The sequence below is a fragment of the Panthera uncia genome, chromosome B1 (genome assembly GCF_023721935.1).
Source record: "Panthera uncia isolate 11264 chromosome B1, Puncia_PCG_1.0, whole genome shotgun sequence".
In the NCBI taxonomy this organism is placed as follows: Eukaryota; Metazoa; Chordata; class Mammalia; order Carnivora; family Felidae; genus Panthera; species Panthera uncia.
Genome location: NC_064811.1, coordinates 40563913 through 40590425, shown reverse-complemented (window position 1 = coordinate 40590425; position 26513 = coordinate 40563913). Strand labels below are relative to the sequence as shown.

The 26513-nt window shown below is 41.0% G+C and overlaps 1 protein-coding gene across 1 annotated transcript; it reads left to right on the top strand.

Annotated features, from left to right (window-relative positions):
- Window positions 1–2410: 2410 nt before the first annotated feature.
- LRRC66 (leucine rich repeat containing 66) lies at window positions 2411–24300 on the top strand. Its single transcript, XM_049632077.1, has 4 exons — window positions 2411–2906; window positions 14487–14656; window positions 20391–20580; window positions 21779–24300. Exons 1-4 carry the CDS (start codon window positions 2411–2413, stop codon window positions 24010–24012), a joined length of 3090 nt encoding a protein of 1029 aa, XP_049488034.1. The 3' UTR covers window positions 24013–24300.
- The last annotated feature ends 2213 nt before the right edge of the window (window positions 24301–26513 follow it).

Sequence of the window (26513 nt, the reverse complement as noted above, 5' to 3'; positions counted from 1 at the left end):
TGCTGTTGATTTTTTTAATGGTTTAAATTAAGGTTCCTACTTAATCGTTCAAACATGATGGATTTAATTATAGCTTGATAATACTTAAATACATTGGTATTTGTATAATCTCTCTGGAATCCCGGAGCTTACAGTTCGAAGCTGTCCAGTTCCTGTCTGGACAGTCCTACCCTCTGTGCATTGCAGAATGTCTCTCGAGTGGCTCCTCCCTCAGTGTTCCAGGGGAATATGTGCCCTGTCACTGTGGCAAGAGGCCAGAGCCTGAAGGATGAAAGGGCGAAGGTTTGCCACGGGGTGGGCAGACAGGCTCCAAAGGCAGATGGGTGGAGCCTCAAAGGCTCAGGTCTAAATCCCCACCTGGCTAGATCCAGATAGAAGACTGTTGGCACACTACCTAAGAACCACAAGGTATGCCTTAGAAACTGTTACCGTTGTTGCCTTCCTCCTACACCTTCCTCCTACAACTACCTTCTGCTTTTGTCTTTTAATTGTTTTCACTTCTTTCTTTAAGAACTGCCTCTTTGGTTTCTGTTGTACTTTGTTTCTTCTACTGTCTTCTCCCTCTCTCACCCTCTGACACACCCAGTATCTCTAACTGCTTCCTCATACTTAGCCTTGAATGTGTCCATTTAAAGACTGACATTTTACCTAATTGTGTCCAGTTTCGTCGGAAAGTTTTTCTGGAGTTCACTGTGGTTCCTTACCTAATACATAGAAATTTGTAGTATATATAATTTTTCTTTATAAATTAGCATCTTTCACTTTAAGACCTAAAATTATCCTTATCTAGCTTTTTTTTGAATTCAAATCTATTAGTATATAAATCTCTTCAACTTTGAAGGAACCAGGTCAATGAAAATCTAACTTACGCCCCCATAAGTATTTTTCAATCACATGTTTCTCAAGTAATGTGCCTGTGAATAATGACTAAATTTTTTTTATTGTTCATATTGTTACATTAACTTGGTATACAATTGTATTTACAATGACTGCAGCTTTGAATACAGAAACAAATATCTTTCTGGCTGTACAGATTAATTCAAGTTCTGGTATTGTCTGAGAGGCACGTTATAAAAATAAATCACTCCTCCATGCTGTAGGGCACCTTTACGCTTCGTGGCCATGTGTACCTGGATATAGGTGCCCTTCAAAAGTAGGAGAATTGACCTTGTATAAAACTAAAGTTTAAAAGTTACATGTTAAATTTCACTCCATGCACTTACTCATCCAAACAACATAGTGACAGATGACAGACTATTGAAAATATAAAACTTGGGGGACAGCAGGGAGAGATTTATATATGTAGTTCTTCTAGTCCTTAAAAAAATCAAGCAAGAGTTTCTTTTGTGAATTGAGAGAGGGAGAGAGAGAGAGAAACATGGACCTTCTGGGAGCATACAGTCTTTTGAGGAGTTTACTATCCCATTTTCTTTAAAATATTTTTGTGCATACATTTGGCCATTGTAATTTATAGAGGCTTATTTTGAAATTTTCAGTTTCTTCTCAATCTTTGGTGAAAAAGATACGTATGTTTCTATATCTTATTACATCTTCGTGGTTCTGATGCAGAACATCCTTTTTATAACCCATTTTGTTTATGTTGCATCTAAATAATTTCAAAAGAATTTGAAAAGTTATAAAAAATTTAATGCTAAAAAATCAAGAGTCTATGTGGATCCTGAGAAACTTAACAGAAGACCATGGGGAGGGGAAGGGGGAAAAAAAGGGAGGGAAGCAAACCATAAGAGACTCTTAAAAACTGAGAATAAACTGAGGGTTGATAGGTGGGAGGGAGGGGAAAGTGGGTGATGGGTATTGAGGAAGGCACCTGTTGGGATGAACACTGGGTGTTGTATGGAAACCAGCTTGACAATAAATTTTATATCAAAAAAATAAAAAATCAAGAGTCTCCTTTGTGAGTTGAACTTTCCATCCATACAGTTCACAGTTTAGTGTAACCGGATGGCTTGTTACTCACATAATAAACCACATAGCTGATTACAGGTTGTAGATAAGCGTAATAGACTTTGCTCAGTACTAATGACCAACAAGAAAACAGAAGTCTTTAATCTTGGTAGGTTTCCCTCACTCCGAAGAAAACCGCAGGCTGAATGTTCCTGGAAAAGCAGACACAGAGGTGAGGCCCAAGTGAATATGTATTTTCTGAAAAATCAGGGGAGTTCTTACTTTAAGATGTCACATAAATGTAATTGTAGACTATAACTATAACATGTTTTTAGCTGTCTTTTTAATGCCCCAATTTCTAAGAAATCCTTCACTTAAATTGGCAATCAAGGCAAGATAATTTTCCTAAATCTTAAATTGAAAATTGAATTTTCTGTTTATTCACTGTTAATTTTTACATACGTTATTTTGAATAAGTCAATTCATTTTCCCTTCTCTAGGCATTATGAAAAACCTGCATTTCAGAGCCATAACAATGCTAATAGGTCTTTATTTTACTGGAACAATGGCAAACCCATCAAGGAAAAGCAGTATTTCATTCAATTCTGAGTGCCAACAGAAGGGATATATTCTGACAAATTGTTCTTTTACTGGAGTGCATGATACACCTGTGGACAGACCACAGACAGCCGCCACAGGGGATACAAGTGCCCGTTTCTTTAGGGCTCTCTTACAGTCCCCCATGAAAAAAGGAGACTGCAATATAAAACATCTGGACCTCAGTAACAATCTCTTTTCAAAAATAACCGTAAGCCCCCTTGCACACTTCCATGCTTTGGAAATACTAAACCTCAGCAACAGTTCCCTCTGCTCCGTCTGGTTGGATCTACCCAGTCCTAAGTCACCACGGCAGAAACGCCGCAGACGCAGCTTGAGACGTGGGCTTGCATTTCTACAGCTGTTAATTCTTCGAAGAAACAAACTCCGTGACATTCCCAAGGGTAAGTACAATTTTAAAAGATGGACTAGCCCAAGAAACAATGAGTATGTGGAGAGTTCATGTTTTATGCCCATTGGAATTCCATGGTGGTTTTCAGATTTGAGGAAATAGCTGAAAGTAAACCAATTTTATCAGAACAAATAAATGAGTTCCTTAGTGGAATTTCAAGTTATAATATGTGGAATTCATAGTCAATGCAATTTAATCTCCCATTATTATAACTTACATTAATGTGATGTAGATTTGTCGAGAGATACTAGGAACTATTTAAGTGCTAAATAATCAGGTTTTTAAATTACTTTATCATATACATGTTACTTAATATAGAAAAGCACTAAGGAATAACTAGTTCATATACTTTCAATATTTAGCACAATTCAAATTAAGTATGTTGCCATATTTATAATTTTTCTTTTCTTAGAATACATTTTCTGCTTGTCTAGTTGCCCTCCAAATGTAGACTAGAAATATGCTGATGTTATATAATCAATATGTACAGTTTCTGATTCAGATCAAAATCAGAATTCTTCATCCTGGTTTCTAACAGGATACTCCACATATCCTGCTGTTATAATAAATTTTCATCCATTCTGACATTCAGTAGTCTACACGTTGGAGCTCTTTAAGGAATCACCAATGTTTTAATAAGAAAATGTGTCAGATTCATAATCCCTAGCTTCCTTTGCCATTTTTTATATTCAAGAGTGCTAAAACAATTTCCTTTCCTTGTTTGTTTTTAGGCTTGGTCACTGTTTGCTAAGTACTTACTTTATATGAGACACTATACTAAAAAAGAAAGTGTAAGGATATTGTCATTTTTTTCCTCCATCCCAAATTATGCATATTTAATTTTTCTTATTTTCAATTCTTTCATATTTTCATTGATTTGCTCTTTCTCCAGCTTCTGGTCTGTTTTAAGCATCATTTTGAAAATAATAGCCTGGCAAGTGAAGGAATGATTATCCCAGGCACCATATCAACAGAATTGTGTAAGAAGGGGGAGGAGTCTCCTTTCCCTAAGCTTTTCCATAAAAGCAATTTGCAGGATTTTCAGTGTAAAGTATAAACTAATTGCACCTTATTTTATAATTTTTTGTATTATTATTTTTAAAAAACCTATTATTTGTAGAGCATTAGGAATTAAAAATTTTTTAAACTGAAGACCCTCGTGTAACACAGTTGATCCTTGAACAATGCAGTTTGAAGTATGCAGGCCCACCTATACATGGATTTTTTAAATATATAAATACAGTAGAGTACTGTATATCTTTTCTTTTTTATGGCTTTCTTAATAACGTTTTCTCAATATTACTTTATTGTAGGAATATAGTATATAATACATATAACATACAAAATATTATTTGACTTTAAAAAAAAAATTTTTTAATGTTTTATTTTTGAGACCGAGAGAGAGACAGAGTGTGAGTGGGGAGGGGCAGAGAGAGAGGGAGACACAGAATCCGAAGCAGGCTCCAGGCTCTGAGCTGTCAACACAGAGCCCGACGCGGTGCTTGAACCCACGAACTGTGAGATCATGACCTGAGCTGAAGTCTGATGCTTAACCGACGAGCCACCCAGGCACCCCTATTTGACTTTCTTTTATGGGTAAGGCTTCCAGTCAATGACAGGCTTTTAGTAGTTTGGGGGGAGTCAAAGTTATATATAAACTTTTTACTGTGCTTGGGGTCAATACCCCTAAATCCTGTATAGTTCAAGGGCCAACTGTATATATTAAGGTCTTTCTTTATGTGTCTATAGATATTTTGCTTTCAAAGTTGGATGATACTTTGCATAATATTTAATAATTCATATTTTCATATCACAGTATATTTTGAACATCTTTATATAATTAAGAAATCTCAAAAATAATATTTTAAATAACTGAATAGCTTTTATATGTACATATGTTATAATTGGATCGATCAAACAATATTTAGACTATTTCCATTTTGCTTGCTATAACTCTTTGATCATCATTATAGCTACATATATCCATATGATATAGCATATTTTTTAGCTAGTATGGTATATGTGAATTTCAACCCCACAAATTCAATTGTACTAACCTTCTATTGTCTATAAGTCAACATAATTTCTGATTCTGAGCCCCCATTCAGTTGAGGGTGGGATATAGAGATACTTGCACTTGACATCAGTCTTTCATGGGCTTTCCTCTGCCTTTCTCCAAATTTGTACCACAGCTCTATCTAGAATCTTCTACTCAGACAAGGCATCAAAGTATCTGTGTGTGTGTTTGTGCATATGTGTGTGTGTGTGTACATGAGTGTGTATGTGTGTGTGTGTGTGTATGTGTGTATCCCTTACTCCTGTCAGGCAGAGAACATTAAAATTTTTCAGTTTGGAGAAGATTCTTCCCACTTTTTATTTTTTTTAAACCCTCTGTCTAGGGGCACCTGGGTGGCTCAGTCTGTTGAACGTCCAACTCTTGATTTCAGTTCAGGTCATGACCTCACAGTTTGTGAGTTCAAGCCCTGCATCAGGCTCTGTACTGACAGCACGGAGCCTGCTTGGGATTCTCTGTCCCTCTCTCTGCCCCTCCCCGCTCTCACTCTCTCTCAAAATAAATAAATAAATAGACTTAAAAAAACACACACACTCAACAACCTCTATCTAGATCTAGAAATTCTTTCCTCTAAAGGTTTAGGCCTTTAGAAAACAAAAACCAGAAAGACTTGTAGACTCCTCTACTTTCTGCCCCCCACTGTGACTCCCTGGGGTCAGAACCTACCTTCTGCTTGAATGGGGAGAAATGGAAAGAGAGAAATAGAGATAAAAGATTAATATCTCAAAATATTACCCCACCACTGAACATATCTCCTTAAGGCGGACAAATTCCCCAGAGCTAATTAGAGGTTGGAGGGAATACAATTCCATTTAGGACCCAACACCCCTGTAAGATGCACATACATCCCATCTTTGTTTTCCAAGTTCAATTTCTGCCTCCCAAAATACCAGGAAAAATATTAAACTTGCAAAGGAGGGAAAAATGTGAAATGAGCAAATCCTGTATCTGAGTTTCTATTAGAAGTCTAGCAAATGCAACCATAGAGAGATTAATGAAACCAATAGATGATGGAAGACCAATGTAAGCCCTGAATCTAACTGGATATAATTCAGAGTTCTTTTATCCATAGCATTGTGTGATTTGAATTATTTTCCCATAATCATCATACATTTCAGTTGAGTCCCCTGTAACATCCTTTTGCTGTTCTGGGATTCTGTAACTGTGGTTTACTGACTCTGATTTTGAAATCCTATCTTGGGGAGAAAAAGCTGGTAAATGAGAGGTGCTTCCTAGAGTACCATTCTATTTCTGACCTCCCCTTTTTTTTTATTCCTTTGTTTAACCCTATTTAAAGGTAACATTTGGGGGTGCCTGGCTGACTCAGTAGAGCATGCTGCTCTTGATCCTGGGGTTGTAAGTTTGAGCCCTACGTTAAAAAAAAAAAAACAAAAAAAAACTTTTTTTAAAGGTAACATCTGGATAATGTAATTTACTCATAGAATTGTTGTGAGGATTAGTAAAGGAAAAAATGTATTTCCAGAACCTAACTTAACATGGTATTTGGCATAATAAATGGTAGCTATTAAAGTGTGTGAAAAGTCCTTTGTATACTTGTAAAGTGCTTTGCAAATATTAGTTATTTTTACTCTCTTGGCACAAGTTGAGAATAGCAGTCTATTTAGAAACAAATTGTAATTATAAATTCCGTTTTGTCTAAATCTCAAGCTATCTTTTGAAATGTTAAATAACTATTGTAGTAGATGGAACCCCTAGCCCACTATAATTCACAAGCAGAGAATCATTTGTGTTTAACTATTTATATAAGTGCTTGCACTCATCTAAAAGAATAATAAATTAGAGGTTCTCAGAAAGTAGCAATCAAGCAACTGGCCTGTAACACATGCGTACTTTTATAAATCATGCCTCACGACTTAAAATGGTGACAGTTTATAGAACCAATGAAAAGTTGCTTTCAGGAAAGCCCACCTTTGGACACTGACTAACCCAGTGTCAACTGATCGCCTATCTTCAGAATCACACGTGATGTCACCCACAAGCTTCATGTTGGGAAAAACACCCAGAGGAGGTGCCAGCCAATGCAATTTACAAAACAGTAGCTAGCCGTGACTTTAACCTTACTAATGATGCCACCTTCCTCCTATATTTTTGGAATGCAGCATTAATAACAGAAAAATCAGTTTTAAAACATTTACAACAGTGGAATCAATCTCCAGTTATACTATCCCACCTTCATCACGTGACTGGAGTGCCTGGAAATGTCTAAGGGCCAACATTTTACTGGGATTCCAATTAGGTTGACCAGATTTGACAGCCTGACATTAACACACTAAAAATTTGTTTGGTAAAAACAAAAGTATGTTGTATTCTTTTAAATTTTTTTAAATGTTTGTTTAGTTTTGAGAGACAGAGAGAGCCTGACTGGGAGAAAGGCAGAGAGAGAGGAAGACACAGAATCCGAAGCAGGCTCCAGACTCTGAGCTGTCAGCACAGATCCTGACAAGGGAGGGGCTCGAACTCATGAATCGTGAGATTGTAACCTGAGCTGAAGTCAGATGCTTAACCTACTGAGCCACCCAAGCAACCCTAGTACTCTTTTAATTTTTAGGGAATTGAATATTGCCTGCTGATTGTTATTGGATTATGGAAATACCAACAAGCTGTATTCTCAAAACCAAGTCGGGTTCTAAAATAACAAAATGAAATGTATCTCATTAAGCTAAGAGGGCAAGGTCTTTGGCTCATGTATATAAAATAGACCACATTGAGGGCTGACCTTATAAATCAATACCTGTCTAGGACCATTCCAGACTCTTCCAATTCTTAATACTCTTTGAACTCAAAGCAATAACCCCTGAATATCATTGTTTTACATTATCAAGTTATCACTCTTAGGAGAGCATTTAAAGAGGTTGATAGTCCAAAGGAATGTTTCTAAGGCAATTTAATGTCTGGGCATACCTTCTGTGGTCTTGCTTCTAATAGACACTGAAATAATTTCTTGGAAATAATAAAACACCTCTGGCTTCTTAAATGCAAAGGCTAATCAGATTCCTGGCTCCCATGGCTTATGTGATCATCAGAAAGCAGTTCAATAAATAATTCCATCCCCACAAAAGTGCCTCCATATTTTCTTCCCAGTGTTTGACTCTAGCCTCCTGAAACATGGAATCTACCCTCTGATGTCCAAGCCCCAGCCATGAATGTACTTCTCAGCCTCTTTCATTCACCTGAGCATCCCCTCAACATTGATTCACATGCTAAATTTTTAAAAGAACATATTTTCCCCCATCAAGAAACACAGACAAGTATCTTATTTTTTTAATATAATTTATTGTCAAATTGGCTTACATACAACACCTAGTGCTCATCCCAACAAATGCCCTCCTCAATGCCCATCACCTACTTTCCCCTCTTCCCCACCCCCCATCAACCCTCAGTTTGCTTTCTGTATTTAAGAGTCTCTTATGGTTTGCCTCCCTCTCTGTTTGTAACTATTTTTCCCCCTTCCCTTCCCCCATGGTCTTTTGTCAAGTTTCTCAAGATCCATATATGAGTGAAAACATATGGTATCTATCTTTTGCTGACTGACTTATTTCACTCAGCATAATACCCTCCAGTTCCATCCATGTTGCTGCAAATGGCATGATTTCATTCTTTCTTGTTGCCAAGTAGTATTTCATTGTATATATAAGCCACACCTTTATCCATTCATCAGTTGATGGACATTTTAGGCTCTTTCCATAATTTCACAGCCAAGTATCTTGGAGTTTACTCAAATTTCCCAACTCTGTCTTGGGAGACCCTAAACAAACAAAGTCATTTATAGGACCCGCACTAGTTCTTTCCATAAAATTAAACCTTAATTCTCTAAAATTGGAAGTAGGTGGAAATTCTTCACGTAGGAGGCATAACTGAACTCAACAGTCTTAATTCCCATCTACAGAAGTTTTCCTTCCTCTTGGGGATCTTAGCTTGATATTATGAAGGGAATCAAATAAGGGGGTATCCTCGTAACTCTCTGCCTTCAAAATCCCCACACCCCCCCCCCTTATGCTTAGGATGTTCTGGTCCCACCCTTCTTATTTACTCTTATACTCTTCTATGCTTCTATACTTCTTGTATTAATTAACATAAGTATTAGACTTCTGTTAATTGACCTTAAACAAGTCACTTAAGCTATGAAAAACTGCTTGGTTCTTATTTTTAACTGAAGATAATGGCATATACAGGGAGGATGCGAGGGTTAGAGATGGTGTTTGTAAATACTTGAACACACAGAGTGATGGTGTATGTAAAATATTTCTCAGTCCCTGGGACACAATAGGTGCTCAAAAATGGCAGTACCCCTCTAGTGCCTTTTGATCACCTTGAGGCTCTAATTCTATTTCCCATCCCAGTCTTTGCTATGATGGTCACTTCTGTGATTTGAGGCACAATGGGTAACTGAGGGTGATTTCCCTTCTCTTTCTGCAAAAGTTCAGAGTTTATGTGAAGTTCAGAGCACTCATCAACAATCTTGTCCCCGCTGCTCAGGCTTCTGTAAGTCTAGACATTGTTGGAGCCTCCTGCTTCTCCATGTTCTGAGCACTCTTTTGATCCGTCCTCTGACTTTCTGAACCACCCTGATCTGCGAGACCATCACTACTATCAAGATAAGGAATTATCCATCACACCCAAAAGTTTCCTCGTGTCTCTTCATAATCTATCTTTCCTACTCATCCTCTCTCCTCTGCCCAAGTAGCCACTGATCCCCTTTCTCACACTATAGATTTGTTTACATTTTCTAGAATTTTATATTAATGCAATCCTATGATATGTACTTTTATTTTGGGTATAGCTTCTTGCATTCAGCATAATTATTTTGAGATTCATCCATGGTGTTGTATGTATTAAAAGTTCATTCCTTTTCAGTGACAGAATTCCATTGTGTGGATATGCGTTTACCGGTCAGTGGACACTTAGGCTATCTTTGTTAGCTATTATAAATAAAGATGCTAGCTAAAGGGTTGGAGAAAGATAAAGCATTAGATAAACACTAGTCAAAAGAAAAGTAGAGGAGGTACATTAATTTTAGACAAAGGAGACTTGAGCATAAGGAAAATTATCAGGGATCAAGCACTACATAAAGGGGATAAAGGGGCCAATTTTTGAAGAAGACATAATAACTTTAAACATGAATGCACCTAACAGAGAATCAAATATGTGAGGAAAAAACTGACAACTGAAAAGAAAAATAGACAAATCTGCTGTAGCTGGAGACTTCCAACACTCGCCTGTCAATTGATAGATTAAGCAGGCAAGTAATCAATGAGGATGCAGTTGACTTGAATATCACCACCAATCAACTTGATCTAATTGACATGTATACAATACTCCCTCCAACAACAGTAGAATACACATTTTTTTTCAAGCTTCTACGAAACATTTACCAAGACAGACCATATTCTGGTCCATAAAACCCATCGTAACAAACTTGAATAAACAGAAATCATACTTCCTAAACTCCACATATAAGTGAAATCATATGGTATTTGTCTTTCTCTGACTGACTTATTTTGCTTAGCATAATACACTCTAGTTCCATCCATGTCATTGAAAATGGCAAGATTTCATTCTTTTTGATGTCTGAATAATTGTCCATTGTGTATGTGTGTGTGTGTGTGTGTGTGTGTGTATAGTGTTACTCTATATAGAGTGTGTTTGTGTATGTGTATACTTTGCAAAATATACTCTCAGATTACAATGGAATTAAACTAGAAATCAGTAACAGAAAGCTGCAAAACCCTCAAATCTCTGGAAACTAAACAACACATTTCTAGATAAGACATGTATCACAGAAGAAGTCTCAAGAAGGATTTGAAAATATTTTAAGCTAAGTGAAATGAAAATGCACTTATCAAAATATGTGGGATGTGGCAAAAGCAGTGGCTAGAGGGAAATTTATAGCATTAAAACCACCCATTGGAAGAAAAGTCTAAAATCAATAATGTAACTTTCCACCTAGGGAAATTAAAGAAATGAGATCAATGTAAACCTAAAGCAAGCAGAAGAAAAGAAATAATAGAAATTGCAGCAGAAATCAATGAAATTTAAAACAGTTAAAATCCACAAAACCAAAATGTGTTTCTTTGAAAAGATAAATAAAATTGATAATCCTCTAGCCAAGCTAACCAAGAAAAAAAATAAGACACAAATGGCCAGTCTCAGACGTAAAAGAGGGATCATCACTACTGTTTCTATTGATGTTAAAAGAATAATGAAACAAAGTCTTTGTGGCCAATATATGCTTTCATTTCTCTTGGGAAAATAACGTAGGCATAGAATGGCTGATTTGTATGTTAAGTAGATGTTTAACTTTTGAAGAAATTGCCAGTGTTGTATGAAGTCACAGTGTCATTTTAAATTCCCACTAGCATTATGTAAGAATTTCAGTTGTCCTACATCCTTACCCACACGAAGTATGGTCAATCTTTTTAATTTCAGCCATACTAATTAACTATTAAGCTTTTAGTGTTCTTTATATATACTGGATATAAGACTTTTCACAGATACGTGATTTGCAAATATTTTCTCCCAGTCTGTGGCTTGAGTATTTATTATTTTAACAATGTCTTTCAAAGAGCAGAATTTTTAATTTGGGGGAAGTACAGTTCATCTGTTAGCATATAAATTGTGTTTTGGTGTCATATCTAAGATATCTTTGCCTAATCCAAAGTCACAAAGATATTTCCCCTATATTTTCTTCTAGAAGTTTTATAACTTTACTTTTTTACATTTTAAGTTTATGATCTATTTACATGTAGGTTTAAATATAGGTTTCACAGCTAGGTTTATGATAGTTTTAAAATAGTCTGGGTTAATTTTTGTACATAGTATGAATAGCATATAGAAGTTTTAAAGATATGCAATTATTCCAGTGCCATTTGCAGGAAAGACTATTTTTTCCATCCTTTAACATGTATCCTATTCATGTTTTCATAGTTAAAGTGGGTTTCTTGTAGGAATCATACAGTTGACCCTTGAATTTTTATCCAAACGGAGTATCTCTGCCTTTTAATTGGTGTTTTTAGACTATTATTTATGCCTATCATATTTATATTTTTTTCCATTTGTTCCTTCTATTCTTAGTTCCCCCTTTTCCCTTTGCCTATTTTGCATTAATGGTGTATTTTTGAAATTAATCCTCTTTATCTGCTTTCTAGCCATAATTCTTTGCTGTTGCTGTGCTGTTTTAGGGGTTGCTTTGGGGTTTTTGATATACATCCTAACATCACAGTCTGTTTTTTGTGTGGTATTATACCACTTGCCTATAACACAAGAAACTTACAACAGTATTCTTTCATTTAATTTCCCCTGATCTTTGTGCTAGTATTGCCATTCATTTTGCCACTACATATGTTATACTATTTTTTCTTTAAACATGGGCCTGCCCGTGTCTTTTTTTTTTTTTTTTTTTTTATGAAGTGTCCATGGTTAAACAGTAATGGTTACGAGATCTGAGTTTCAATCCGAGCTCCACAGCTCCACCTACTATGACATTAGGCAAGTTCCTAACTTCACTGCGCCTAGGTTTTGTCATTTACAAGACGGTAACAGCTCCCAGGGCTTTATGAGGCTCAAAAGGACATGTTTGTGACATGCTTAGGGCATAAAGAGAGTGTACAATTACATAGGAGTTTTACAATGATTTCTTCCCTCCACTGGACTTCTAGGGTACACGTTCAATTCAGTTAAGCAGTGAGTTACTATAGGGAACTATGGGCTCACATCCATATATAGGCCAGGTAAGCGTCATGACAATGTTAAGGAAACTATAGTTGCTTTCATATTGGTGTCTTATGCTGCATTTTTTTTTCTCGCAGACCCATATGTTTGTAAATGAAAATGTGTAGGAATATTCTTCACTCCACGAAGAAACATATTTTTTTCCAGGGGTTATATTCAAAATACTTAACAACTGGACTGTAGCCTGGGCTTTCCAGTTGCATGCCTCCCGGCCATCGTGATGGAGCAGAGTCCTGCTTTGGTGGGGGGTGGACATTGCAGGGGAGGGGACTCACTGAGGTGCCTAGGGTCATGTGGCATCACAGGAGAGCTCTGCAATCATTATTTACAAACCAATATGGAAGCACTTCTTAGTAGCATCTGCCAGCTGAATATCAGCCTTGGTTCTCTCCCATTTGTTTTTTTTTTTTTTAAACAGGCAGCTTCTTGACCTATCCTTTGTTTTCCCGGTTTTAATAGAGGCGTGAGTACAAAGAAATCATCTTCTGTAAGTGTCTGCCCCATCTAAAGCAGGCAGCCCTCATTTGGCTCTCACCAAACACTGTCTTGTGCCAGTTGGAACTTCAGCTTTTTCAAGAGAAGCTAGAAATGCAAATTTTTGTATTGCATCTTTATTGTTAGTTCAATAATTTTTAAATCTCTGAGAAGGTCAAACACCGTAATCTCTGGCTTATTGAATACATATTATATTCCAGGCATGGCAGGAGTTCACAAAGATGTGAATTCTGCCCTGAAGGGACTGGTCACCTAATGGAGAGGCTGACGGACAAATAACAGTTACTTTTATAGTAGGATGGTGAGGATGTAGCTGCCTGTATAACTGGAAACTTTTTCTTGTATGTCTTATCACTCAGTCAGACACAAGGGCTCTATGCTCTATTTGTCCTCAGCACTATGTGCCTTGCTCTTAATGTTTTGATTGAGCTGTCCTCCTGATCTCTTATTTCACCTGTATGGCTGATGTGAACATACGATAACATGGATGGACAGCTATTTGAAGTAGGTCATCCTCTCTCTGCATGGTCAGTCTGATTACGAGGTCCTTGCAGACAGTACAGAGGAACAAACCCTTCTGGAATTGAACCAGCCTGCTCTATTAGGTAGTGGTTGGTTAAAGACTCAAAGTACATGTGAGAACAGAGTGGAAGGAAACGTAAAAATGAAGGGCTGCCTTATGAGACTCAGACGAGTAATCGAATTTGGAAGTCTGCGAGGACAGGCACCTCCTTCTCCGCCTTTATTTTCTGGACCAAATGGGCCTCCTGGTTACTCTCTGGAGTCAAGTGAAATACAAAGACAGAGACCAAAACCCAGTTAGATTATTTTGTCAGAAAACAAAATCTAGCTACAACTTACTACCTATGAAACATACATGAATGCCTAGTAATGTTCATAGTATCAACAATACCTCTGGAGTGTTCCTAGTACTGATCGTTTGGTTCATCTCCTTCCTGGGCTTTTTCTCTGCTTGCTCAGAACATATGTATCTGGTTTGCATGTGGCTTTTTCCCCAAGAACGTTGGAATCCTACTCTCTGCTGCTCTGCAACTTGACCTTTCCCCTCCCGCTCCCTCGGTCCCCCCTTCTCTTTCAGACGGAACAGTATGTTGGGGTACAGCTGTACCGTGCTTTGTCCAGCCACCTCTCCACTGAGAACCACGTAGGGTGACTCCACTTTTTCACCATGATAAACAATGCGACAGTAAATATCACCCATTTATATTTTAATTTGCTTTTTATTTTTAACAGGACTGTGGAAACTGAAGTCATTACAGAGTTTGGACCTGTCGTTCAATGGGATATCACAGATAGGTTTGTCTGACTTTCGTAACTGCCTACGGCTGGAGAACCTCAACTTAAAGAGCAACAAAATATTCAGAATTCATCCAGGAGCCTTCAAGGACCTCAAGAAGTTACAGGTTATAAAATGACTTTTAGAGTATTCCAATATGTAGCCATATGGGCAATTACATTAGAAGAATATTTCTATTGAAATATTCCCCATACCCAGGAGTACTGGCTGTTAGTCAAAAAGGATAAGTCTATTTAAGCATCTGACTTCAGCTCAGATCATGATCTCACGGTTTGTGGGTTCGAGCCCCACGTTGGGAGCTCGGAGCCTGGAGCCTGTTTCGGATTCTGCATCTCCCTCTCTCTGTTCCTCCTCTGCTCTCACTCTGTCTCTCTCTCCCTCAAAAATAAAGATTAAAGATTAATTTAAAACATTTTTTTTTAAAAATCAAATGCCTCAGTCATGGACATGAGTGTTATTCAAACATATTACCCAGCACCAAGAATTGGCACATTATTTTTCTAAATCAAACTAAACCCAGTTCCAAGTTACCACTTACCAGCTGGCAAGAAATTAAATTGGAGTTATAATCGAGGCCCCCTCCCTGAGCTGCAAGGTGGGTCAAAGGTCACTGGGGTCTTGTGCAATCTGGAGCACTTGGGGAGGTTCCCCTGAGCCACGCTGGTCAATGCTGAGATGTCAGCAACCCAGGATGACATGGGGCCCTGAAGGCCTGTGACACTGTTGCTTCCAAACCCAAGCTGGGCACTAAATACAAAAATGATAGTAACAACAGCTCATGCTTGTACATTACTTACCACATGCCACATACTGTTCTGCACGTTAGACCCATCCATCCTGGAGTCTCTACGTCACATTTTGGAGCCAGAACACCTGTCTCTCAGGCACTTTGCAATGAATCTCACTGAAGAACTGACAGCTGGGAGGGGGAAGCATCCCAAAGCCCTGCTCTGGGCCCGGCAGCTTCCGTCCCTTCCCCAAGCACTGTCCTCCACCTCCCTCTTCTCTGAGGGATATTGTAAAATCCTCCCACAGTACTCCTTTAGAGAGGCCGAGGGGCCTCCAGTGTGACATCTAGCGATGTCTCAGGAAGAGACTTAGTGCCCCGTATCCTCTGTCACCCTCACTCTTCATGTAGGCCAGCATCGTTCGAGAGAAACACACTGTGAGCCAGGTATGCAGTTTTAGAGGCTCTAGTCACTAGATTCAGAAGGTAAAAATAAGTAGGTGAATTTCGTTTAGTAATACATATTTTTATTATTTAAAAAAAATTTTTTTTATGTTTATTTTTGAGAGAGAGACAGAGCGTGAGTGGGGGAGGGGCAGAGAGACGGAGACACAAAATCCAAAACAGGCTCCAGGCTCTGAGCTGTCAGCACAGCACCCGACGTGGGGCTCGAACCCACGAACCGCGAGATCGTGACCTGAGCCGAAGCTGGACGCTCAACTGACTGAGCCACCCAGGTGCCCCTGGTAAAATATTTTTTAACCCGGTATACCCAAATATTATTTTTTACAAATATAAAGTTATGTAATCAATATAAAAATTATTAATGAGCTATTTCACATTGTTAAACCCTGGTGTATATTATTCACACCCATATCCCAATTTAACTAGTCACAGGTCAGTGCTCTAAAGCCACATGGGTGGTTAGTGGCCGTCAGATTAGACAGCAGCACCATAGCTGATTTTTCTCAATTTTATGAGAAGTGTTATTCAAGTATTTCTGCAAGACAAATTTCCAACTGCCCCCTTTCAACCAGGGTCCCCCAAGTCCCTCCACTATTGAAGGGAGACCAGTAAAGTGGTGGTGAGGTGAGTGGACCCTGGGGTCAGCTGCCTGAGTTGAAACCGAAGCTCTGCCACTTTGCAGCCCCACAATCTTGGGCAAGTGACCCAATGTCTCCGTGCCTCAGTTTTCTCATTTGAAAAAACAGAGATGACTTCATTCCTTTCTCATAGAATGTTGTGAGAATTAAATGTTTGAATGCACATAAAGTGCTTTGAACAGTATTTGGAATATAGCAAGCTCTTTTTTTTAATGTTTATTTATTTATTTTGAGAGAGAGAGAGGGAAAACCCCAAGCAGGCTCCGCACTGTCAGTGCAGAGCCTGATGCGGGGCTTGATCTCACGAACCACGAGATAGCGACCTGAGCCAAAATCAAGAGTCAGATGCTTGGCCGACTGAGCCATCCAGGCGCCCCAAGCTCTTTATAATCGTAGACTACATATAGAAATTCTAAAGTGGCCACGGTATCCCACTAGTTTAACATACAAATCTGCTTGTGCCACTTCTTGTTAGAACCCCTCCTAAGCTTTCGCAACAAGAGCTTAGCCCCCGCCTGCCTCTCCAGCCTCATTGCAAACCACTCTCCCCTTGCTCACTGCACTCCTTCTGTCTTCACACTAAGGCCTCCCCACTTGCTGATCCTTTGGAAGAGCTAACTCTTATGAATCCCTCCAATGTCACTTCCTCAAGGAAGCCTTCCCGGGGCCTCCAGATTGAATTAGTTGCCCATTTATATACACTTATAATATGCTATGCTTTTTCCTTATTGCATTCATCACAACAGAAATCATCATTTAGTTTTAGGGATGGTTAGTTGTTAATGCCTACCTCCCCATAATCCTTACGCTCCTTGAGGACATACGCCATAATCTATTTTGTTTTCTAGTGCTTTGCATATGTCTAATTCACAACACATATTTTAAAACACTTGTCGAGCAAAGCAATGAATAAGTAGATGATCATGAACAGGTGTATTAGTTACCTATTGCTGTGTAACAATTACTACCAATTTAGCAGTCCCAAACCCCACATTATCTCATAACTTGCGGGGTCAGGAAGCCAGGCAGGGTCCCTTGTCCTTTGCTAAGGCTACTTCAAGAGGCTGCAGTCAAGGTGTTGGCTAGGGTTGGAAGCTCACCTGAAGGTCCAGCTGGAGATGAATTCACTTCCAAGCTCATGTGGTTGTTGACAAGACTCAGTTCCTGTGAGCTGTTGAACAATTCCTTACCGGCTGTCAGCCGAAGCCTCCCCTCAGTTCCATGCCATGGGGGCCTCTCCATAGAGCAGTTCACAGCATGGCAACTTGCTTTAGAGCCTGAAGGACAGAGCCTGCCAGCAAGAAAAACATTACAATCTAATACAATGTGATTATGGGAGTGACATCACATTGCTTTTGCCATATTCTGTTGCTTAGAACCAAGTTACAGGCCCTGCCCACGCTCTAGGGGAGGAGACCACTCAAGGGTGTGAATACCAGGAGGCACGATCGCTGGGGACCATCTTTGCCACAGTATTGATCAGAGCAGATGAGAAAGTGCTCCCCGATTCACCACAAATAGGTTGCCAGATTGCCTGGGAACCTCGTTTAACACACTGGATACTGATTATAAGTGTATTTGTGTATGTAATTGCCCTATGTCTGTTTTTATCTCCTGTGCATTTTTGCTGTGCTTCATTAGTGTTCCGTAGCTCGCATGCAACAGATGCTACAGGCCAACTAAAAACCAGCCCCAGGAATGTTTTCAATCCTCTGTAATTCTTGCTTCACCTGACCTGCCCAGAATCATACAATTTCTCCTTCTCCATTATCCCTTCTCCGTGTTTGGCAAGAACTCTAAAAACTGATTTTGGAACTCGATGGATATATTTGGTACCAGAAAGCTGAATATTAAAATAGATGTTTTCTTCTTTTTCAGGAGATGTATTTAATACTTGCACTATGCTATGTGTTTTCCCGTGAGGGCATCTTTCCAGAAGCCAGATAGATTTTTCAAAGCATACAGTCATCATCGTGTTTAGATAGAATGAGATCTATGTAAACTGACATTTCAGATTAGCATTCTGTATCTTTCCCGTTCTTCCTAGATGCAGTGATTTGTGGAGCTATATTAGGTGCCTCCCAATCTTTCTGTAACGTACACCCCTTTCAGATGTTGGTGGATGGCTTCTTTCTTTAGCCAAATTGGACTGTTCTGCTTTCATCTTTTCTCAGAAATTACTCCTCCTGAATCGTTTGATTCGTTTTCTGTCCTTGCTTCAGTTTTGTTTTCAGTCCCATGATTTGTAATATAATAAGATGCTAGGGTGACAAAAATGTAGATAATGCACTAAAAAGAAAGTAACCAGCTGAAAACCATCAGAGGATTTCACTCTGTTGCTGAGGAGGGGTACAGAAGAAAGCTATTGGTCCCAGGCCAGGCCGGGCCAAGCAAAGTGGTTTAATTTTCTCCCTATCCCCCTCCTGGTCTCCTACTTCCTATTTTTGGCAACCTTCCCTTGGGAGTCAAGACTGCTTGGTTACTCAACACTGGAAAGGTTGCCCTCACTACCTAAGTTCAGGGAGAATTCCGATTCTACCTGTAGTGGTCTTAGGAATTTATATAGCCCAAGATATCAGTGATGTTTTTTTCCCCTGATGTTTAGAAAACAATTGACCTGGATAACATTCAGTCTCTCTGGCTTTCATCCATGGCCCACTTTCCTTTTTTTTTTTTTTCCTTCCAGCAAGGTTTGCATTTTCTCTTTTACGATTTTCTGTTCTTCTAATGACTACCTGCCCCTCCTCAAGCCCCACCTCTGCCTCCCGCTGCCTCCCCCCACCCACCCAGCCCTGCACTCCAGTGCAGTGGGAGATCAGGCTCTGAGAGAGCGTTTCCAGAGTGGAAGGCGCACGGCTGTGGGGCTAGATCAGCTCTCAACTCTGCCATTTCATTCATTCATTGCTTTCTCCATTATTTACTGAGTACCTGCCATGTACCAGGCCCTAGTAGCAGGGGCTAGGTGGTAAGTACTGTGTGACCTAGCCCAGTTTCCTCCTCTGAGGAAGCTTTGGGGAGGATTGGAGATAATGCATGTGAAGCGCCTGATGGAAGGCCTGGTACCCAGCAGCACTCGGCCAATAGTAGCTAGAGCTACACCCAACTGCTCTTCCTGCCGTATCGTGTCACGGCCATATCCAACTTCAGCAGATCTGGCTCTGTGTTTCTAGAGCCACCGAATCCTTTTTGTTTCCCAGGTTCCCCTTCATTTCTTTTCTTTTTTTTTTTTTTTAATGTTTATTTATTTTGAGAGAGAACACGTGGGAGCAGGGGAGGGGCAGAGAGATTGGGAGAGAGGATCCCAAGCAGGCTCTGTGCTCACAGCGCAGAGCCCGACGTGGGGCTCTGTCTCACAAACTGTGATATCACGGCCTGAGCCAAAATCAAGAGTCAGATGCTTAACCGACTGAGCCACCCCGGCGTCTCTCCCCTTCATTTCTGATCAAACTAGAAAAATTAGTCATCTTGTGTATACTAGGTATCCATGGATGCAGGGAAATGTACTACTACCCTTGAGATAATAGTTGATGCAAAAGATCTCTCTGCTACTTCTGGTCAACCACAGTTCTGTGTTCTATGCACTCATCATCCAGCATCTTCTGTCACTTTCAAGATCACAGTGCTTCTAGAAATTCTAGACCTAGTATCTAATTCTAGACCTTGATAACAACAGGAAGTCTAAGTTTTATCTAATAGTTCAAATCATAGGAGAGAAGAAAGGGAAAATGATTAGGCATCTAATATAGGTAGGCACAATACTTAAAGCTTTCACATTCATTTAATCCTTACAACAACCCTAGGGGGTAGGTTCCTAAAAAGTGAACAGTTTGCTGAGGCTGATAGAGTTGCTAGGGGCAGAACAGAAATTTAAACCCAGTATTCTCTAACTCTCACATCAGTGCAAAATTCATATTGTCTCCATACCAATGTACGCAATATCTGTATTGTTTATTTTGTCTCCAAATGTCTTTTATTCACAGACTGTCCTAAATTTGTTCCTTCTCAAGCAGGTTGTAGACCTCAGCAACAATGTTCTCACCACCATCCTGCCAATGATGCTCATTGCTCTAGAATTTCCCCATCTGGAGGTGGACTTGGCTCATAATCGATGGCAGTGTGACCATAGTGTGGCAGCCTTCCAAAATTTCATTTCTGAATCCTGGAGGAAAACATGGAATATAATTTGCAGCCAGTCTGTAGGTAAGTCAGTGGTGCCTCTTTTTCCTGAAATGTTCCAGCCGAACTGAAAAAAAAAAAAAAAAAAAAAGTCCATGAAAAATTTAGTCTCATTTGAAACGGTGACAGTCTCCCTAAAGCAAAAATGTTGATTATAGCATTAAGTCAGCCACACACTGTGTCACAGAATCATCACTGCTACCTATTTCTCTCACTTCATGAATAATTTTCTTCACAGGGTCAAAGAAACCTAGTTTAAATAGCTCAGAAACAATTAGATTTGGTCAAAAACAGAAATTTCACCAGAAGAGAAAGCCCCAAAATGTCGCATTTTTATCCCAATTCTTAACAAATATTTGATCAAAGAACGAACTTTTAAAATGTGAAACATGATTATTTAAAGTGCTTGCCCCTGAAAATAACACTGTATGTTAACTATACCGGAATTAAAATAAAATAAAATAAAATAAAATAAAATAAAATACTTCCTAACCCTCTGAAAAGATATTCCTATAGATAAACAAAACATACATATTTCAAAAATATACTTTTCTTTGATTTGTTCCCTGACACTTTCCCCAAATGCTAGACCACATTACTAGAGTTGAGCATTCTGAAAACCTTTTTTTGCCATTAACTATCTTGGCTAAAGATCCCAAACCCCTCCTGGTTGTGGGATGGGAAGTGTTTTTCAGTGAGCCCTGGGCTCTGTTCTGTTCACGGCTGCACTAAAGGACAAGCAAGGCCGTGCTTACCAGGTTTAGAAGAAATCCACGAAGACCACAGAGAAGTCTTAACGTTAGCCGTGGGAAAGATAATGGTGCACGTGGGCAGAGCCAGGGCGGGCCTTGCAGGGCCCTGATGGAACGTTCTCAGAAATGTGCGGCAGGGGAGGATGCGGAGGAAGGAGGAGCGACGCAGCTGTCCCCTCAAGTCTGGCTTCTTTCCTCCCCTGGGCAGCAGTCGGGCAAGAAGTCTAAGAAACACCCAGCCTCCTGGGCCTACGAGTAGCAGACCTAAGCCAGACAGCCACGTGCACAAGCGCAGGGAGCCGCAGACATCCTATTGGCATTAGACAGTTGCCTGATCCATCAGTAAGGCTGCTTATACGCTTCAGATGTAGTTAGATAGGGCACTGAGGAGGACTCACGCAAGCTTCTGAAGCCACCAGAGCCCTCCTTCAGTGTCCACTCACTGTGCGTTTCCCCCACCCCACTTGCAGGGAATGAGGAGGCCTACCGGTGGACTCCCCAAAGAATTTCCAGGGACACCCGCCTTCCTCTCGTTACTATGAATCATATGAAAAGCCTCATAGCAGGCAGAGCCGAGCGGCCCCAGGAGGGACCATCCGAGCACTTTTCCACCCCGGGGAGCAAGGACCCTGCCGGCACCCACCCCAGTGAGAAGCGGAGCCGGCTGCCGAGATGGGTCAGGAGCCCCGTAAAGGAGGAGGCTTCCCAGGACCTCACCCTGGCGGTGTGCCTGGCGGTGTTCATCACGTTCTTCGTGGCTTTCTGCCTGGGGGCTTTTGCCAGGCCTTTCCTGGACAGACTGTGGCAACAGAGGTGCGGACACAAAAGGCCCAGTTCAGATAACGCGTACTCCAACGAGGGCTTCTGTATGGACATCGAAGCTGCAGGCAACACCCAGGGCCTGAGGACAGACCTGCCCCTCCGTGAGAAGCAGACCCCTGCAGGCCCCGATGCTGCTGCCCTCCCTGACGGAATTCTTTCTGGCAGCCGGCAGAGCAGGGGACCGTGCGGGGACCACAGTGGCCCTGGGAGTGGAAAGGATGACGTACTTCTGAGTGACAGCGAGGCCTGCTCCACTCTCCGAGGACAGACAAATGCCAATCATAAGGAACCAACTCCTGCAGGACAGGATCACATCTACCAGAAAGATGTTTTTGGAGAAATAAATTATGCGACGGTGGCCCAGGAAGATTCTCTCAGCGAGCACTCAGTGGGTGTCCCTGCGGCAGCTGGCAGATTGCTAACTGTCTCTGGATCAATTCATAGTGATTCGGATGAATTCAACGCACCACTCTCACAAGGAATGACAGCTTCTCTCTCTAAAATGCAAGCATGTACGAAAGCACAGAGGACTGCAGAGAACGAGAAAAGAGGGGACACCGAATGGTTACCTTCGGAGTTTTCGGAGGAAATGCAAGTGAGCATTTACACGAATCTGCTGGACACACAGCAGCAGAGGCTCACAAGGGCCAGTGCTGAGGAGGGGCTTCCCGCCTGCTCCAGCGAGGTCACACTCAGTGACCCAGGAGAGATGAACCCATCCCCACCAGTCCTTCCTCCGGGATGGGGCCGTGACCTGCGTGTCACACCCACTAACACGGAACCAGAGCAGAAACATGCTCCTTGTGACCCTCGGTGCGAGCTGGACAGCAACTACGATTCTGATGAAGGGTCTTTATTTACCCTCAGTTCAAGTTCAGATGATGAAAGAAATGTGACCGAAGAAGAGGCACATGGCGAAGAGAGCCACAGGGCCAGCGGGCCCCCAGAGGACAAGGACTCAGGGGTGAGGAAGGACAATGTTACATCATTAGAGGATCCTGAGGCCTACAGCACTTTCCAGAAGATTCTGGGGAAATGTGAGAATCAGGAGGATCGTTTTGAAAAACCTCTCATTTTTGGACCAGACTCTGGTTTATACGAGACTCATCTGGAAAGTGCCTCTAACACTCGTACAGTTGAGGATGCCTTGACCTTGCCTGGATCACCAGGCAATAGTCCCCTCAGGGACGAGATCGCAGGCAAGGTCACTTATGATTATGCCACAGCTCTCCAATCTGAGGCAGTAGAGTGGCAGTGCTCACTTAGAGACTTAGAATTTTTCAGTGTAGATGTCTTACCACAAAAACCATCATGTTCTCCTGAAGCTCCCTCAGATTCTGATAAGAGTGACTGTCATGAAAGAGACTCAGATATTTACAAATACGAACCTTGCATTCAGGGGAGAAACACAGCTCAAAATGATACTCCTCTCAAGGTCACTACAGGTGAAAACTTAAGACCCTCACCACAAAATCCTGAAGGGGTCAACATGAATTCCCACCCGATAGACACTGATGCAAATGAGGGGTTGATCCGTCCTCTTGAGGACTATGATTCCAGGAAGGTTATAAGCCAAACTCTATTGTTACAGTCCTGTGGTGACGAGCCAGCTCTTCAGTGTGAAAGAGAAGAGAGGGATTATACTGAAAACAGTTCCAGGAGCCAGGGGCCGTTGTTACAAGAGCCTCCAAATGAAACCAGTTCAGTAGGAGCACAGGAGCCCTTTGGTGATAGAGACTGGGGTACATATTCACAGAATGTGTCGCAGTCAGAAAAGGAGCACTGTAACGTCTCTACTCAAATGCAGACCCAGAACAACCTGTTGGGAGTTGGCTCTCTGTGTGAGGACCAGCTCTACTACGACAGAGACCAGGACATTTGAAAGTCAAACAGAACTCAAATAGCATTTTAGTATAGACCGAAGCACCGGACAGAACGGCTGAACCCATTTTAACAAATTCTGCACAAAAGTCATCACAGCTTTTGAGAGGTCGATCATGAAACTACAAAGTTGGGGGGGATTCAGAGTAACTCTAAATTGTTTTTTTTTTTTTTCCCATAAGTTATGTTAAAAGAGGGACCATTTTGTAGACCAAACAGTAAATTAAAAATCAGTCTTTAAGAAGAGACGTGATATGTTTTGTACAAGGAAAAGATCCTCTGCCATTATCTTCAACTATTTCTTCCTTAGTGTGACTGTCCAATCTGGGCTGTCAGGAGCTGTGGTCTTCTGTTCATTCTCCACTTCTCTGGCATTTTCTCCTTTTCCTTTCCGACACTCCTTCCCACCTCTGCATGCCCTCTCAAAGAGCGTTCCTCAAGGATCTCTTCCCAGTTTTTCTTACACACCACTCTCCTGGGACCCCGCTGTTTCACAACAGATCCATACAGATGGCGCCTGCATCTGTACAATGAGGCCCAGCCCCACCTCCCAAGCTTCAGACTCACATTCTCAACCCCAATGGCCCAAATCCACATAGATCATCCTGGGACCTAAAATTCATCATTTTCCTTCACAAACATGGTCTCTCACATTCTCTTTCTTGGTCAATAGCATCACAACATCCACCCAGTAAAGCCAGTTAAAATTTCTGACTTATCTCAGACTCTCTGTCTTTTATTTCCTAGATCTGAGTAGCCTCTAAGCTCTATGCAGTGGGAGTGTATGCAGCGTATGTCTATACAAGGAGACGTTTAAGTGTGGCGTTTTAAGTCTGGATAGGACGAGGCAGTTTATGTCAAACCAGTATTTGCATAGAAAGCACCCTGTTTTAACTTAGAGTGTATATTTAGGGTGATTAGGATGGGAGGTGAGTGAGTTTGGGGAAAGGAACTAACCATCCCTTAATTCAACTGTTGGCATCACCACTAGTCTTAGAGGATCTAGCTCCTCAGTGACTCTTAAGTTTGTAATCTCTACCCTCAAAATAAGGCACATCCCTATCTATCACGTAGATTATTTTAAGGCCTTTTTGTGACCATTGGTACTTCTCCATGCCCCCACTTACTCCCCCAAAAGTCTTATGTTCTCTTCATCTCTCCATCACTCAAAAATCTTTGATGAAGGCACCTAGCTGGCTCAGTCAGTACAGCATGAGACTCTTGATCTCAGAGCTGTGAGTTCAAGCCCCACGTTAGGTGTAGAGATTACTAAAACAAAACAAAGAACTTCCCATACTCCCTTCTGCCTATATAAACACCAAATTCCATAGACACCTCCTAACTTTCCAACTTTATCTGATGACATTATAACTTCATCCTGCATTCAGGTTTACATCATTTAGACCAATCATTTACTCATTTATCTTAGCAAACTTTTGAGGTCTTCATTGGTCCTGGATCAATTTATCCCCTGTTGTTCACAATTGCTATTTTGAAATTTCCCTGTCCTTGAACTTTCACTGAGAAAATTTAGGCTGTCAGGAAGAAACTTCCTCATTCCTTACCCCATAGCAGTACACATTTACTATCCACATTCACACTCACTCTTTGGCCCGTCGAAGAAGTGAGCATTCTGTGGTCAAGGTTTAGCTCTTGCTACAGTCCTGGGCATGGATCCATTCATACTTCCCATTCTTTCACTTCCAAGCTTTCCTTATCTAATGGCTTCTTCCCATTGGCTAAAGCATGCCCAAGTAAAGTAAAAGTAAAAAAACAAAACAAAACAAAACAAAACCCTACCTATGGCTCCCTCAAAATACCACCTTCTTCTCTTTCCATAGCTAGATTCCTCAGAGGAGTTTTCAGTGGCTCTCCATTGACTCCTCAGTGCACTGCCATCAGGCTTCAGCTCACCATGCTCTTGACCTGTGCCAGTAAAGGTCACGACAACCTCCAGCTGCTACATACCAGAGACTCCTCAGTCTTCCTCAAACAAGGTCTCTGCAGCATTGGACACTGTAGACCACCCCCACCTTGAAACTCATCCTGTGGTCTGTGCTAGCTCTCTTCAAGGGCAAGGATCCCAGCAAGACACAGATGGCAAGAAACAGGGAGACTGGAGACAGTCCAATGAAGGAACCACTTGAAAAGATCTAGACGGGATTAAGAGCGACTAGCAAAGGAAGGTGAGGGACCTACAGACAAGCAACAGAGGGCGCCTTTCCCACCCCGAGGCCTGCAGAGGCGAAAGAACTGTAGCTGTGTGTACACGACGGGAGTGTGGACTTTGGTTGAGGAGCACACCCGCTGACAATCCACAATGTGGCGGGAAAGATCACCCAGCTTCCCTCTCTTCTGGCCTTCCCTTCTCCTGTCAGTGCCTCCCAGCAGCTGACCTCTGGAAGCCAGAGAGCAAGAGAGCTGGTAGCTGCAGTCCACAGAGGTCAGCCTTCCCGGCCACAAAGCTGGATAAAGAAGGAAAGAAAGTAGATCTGGAGGGGG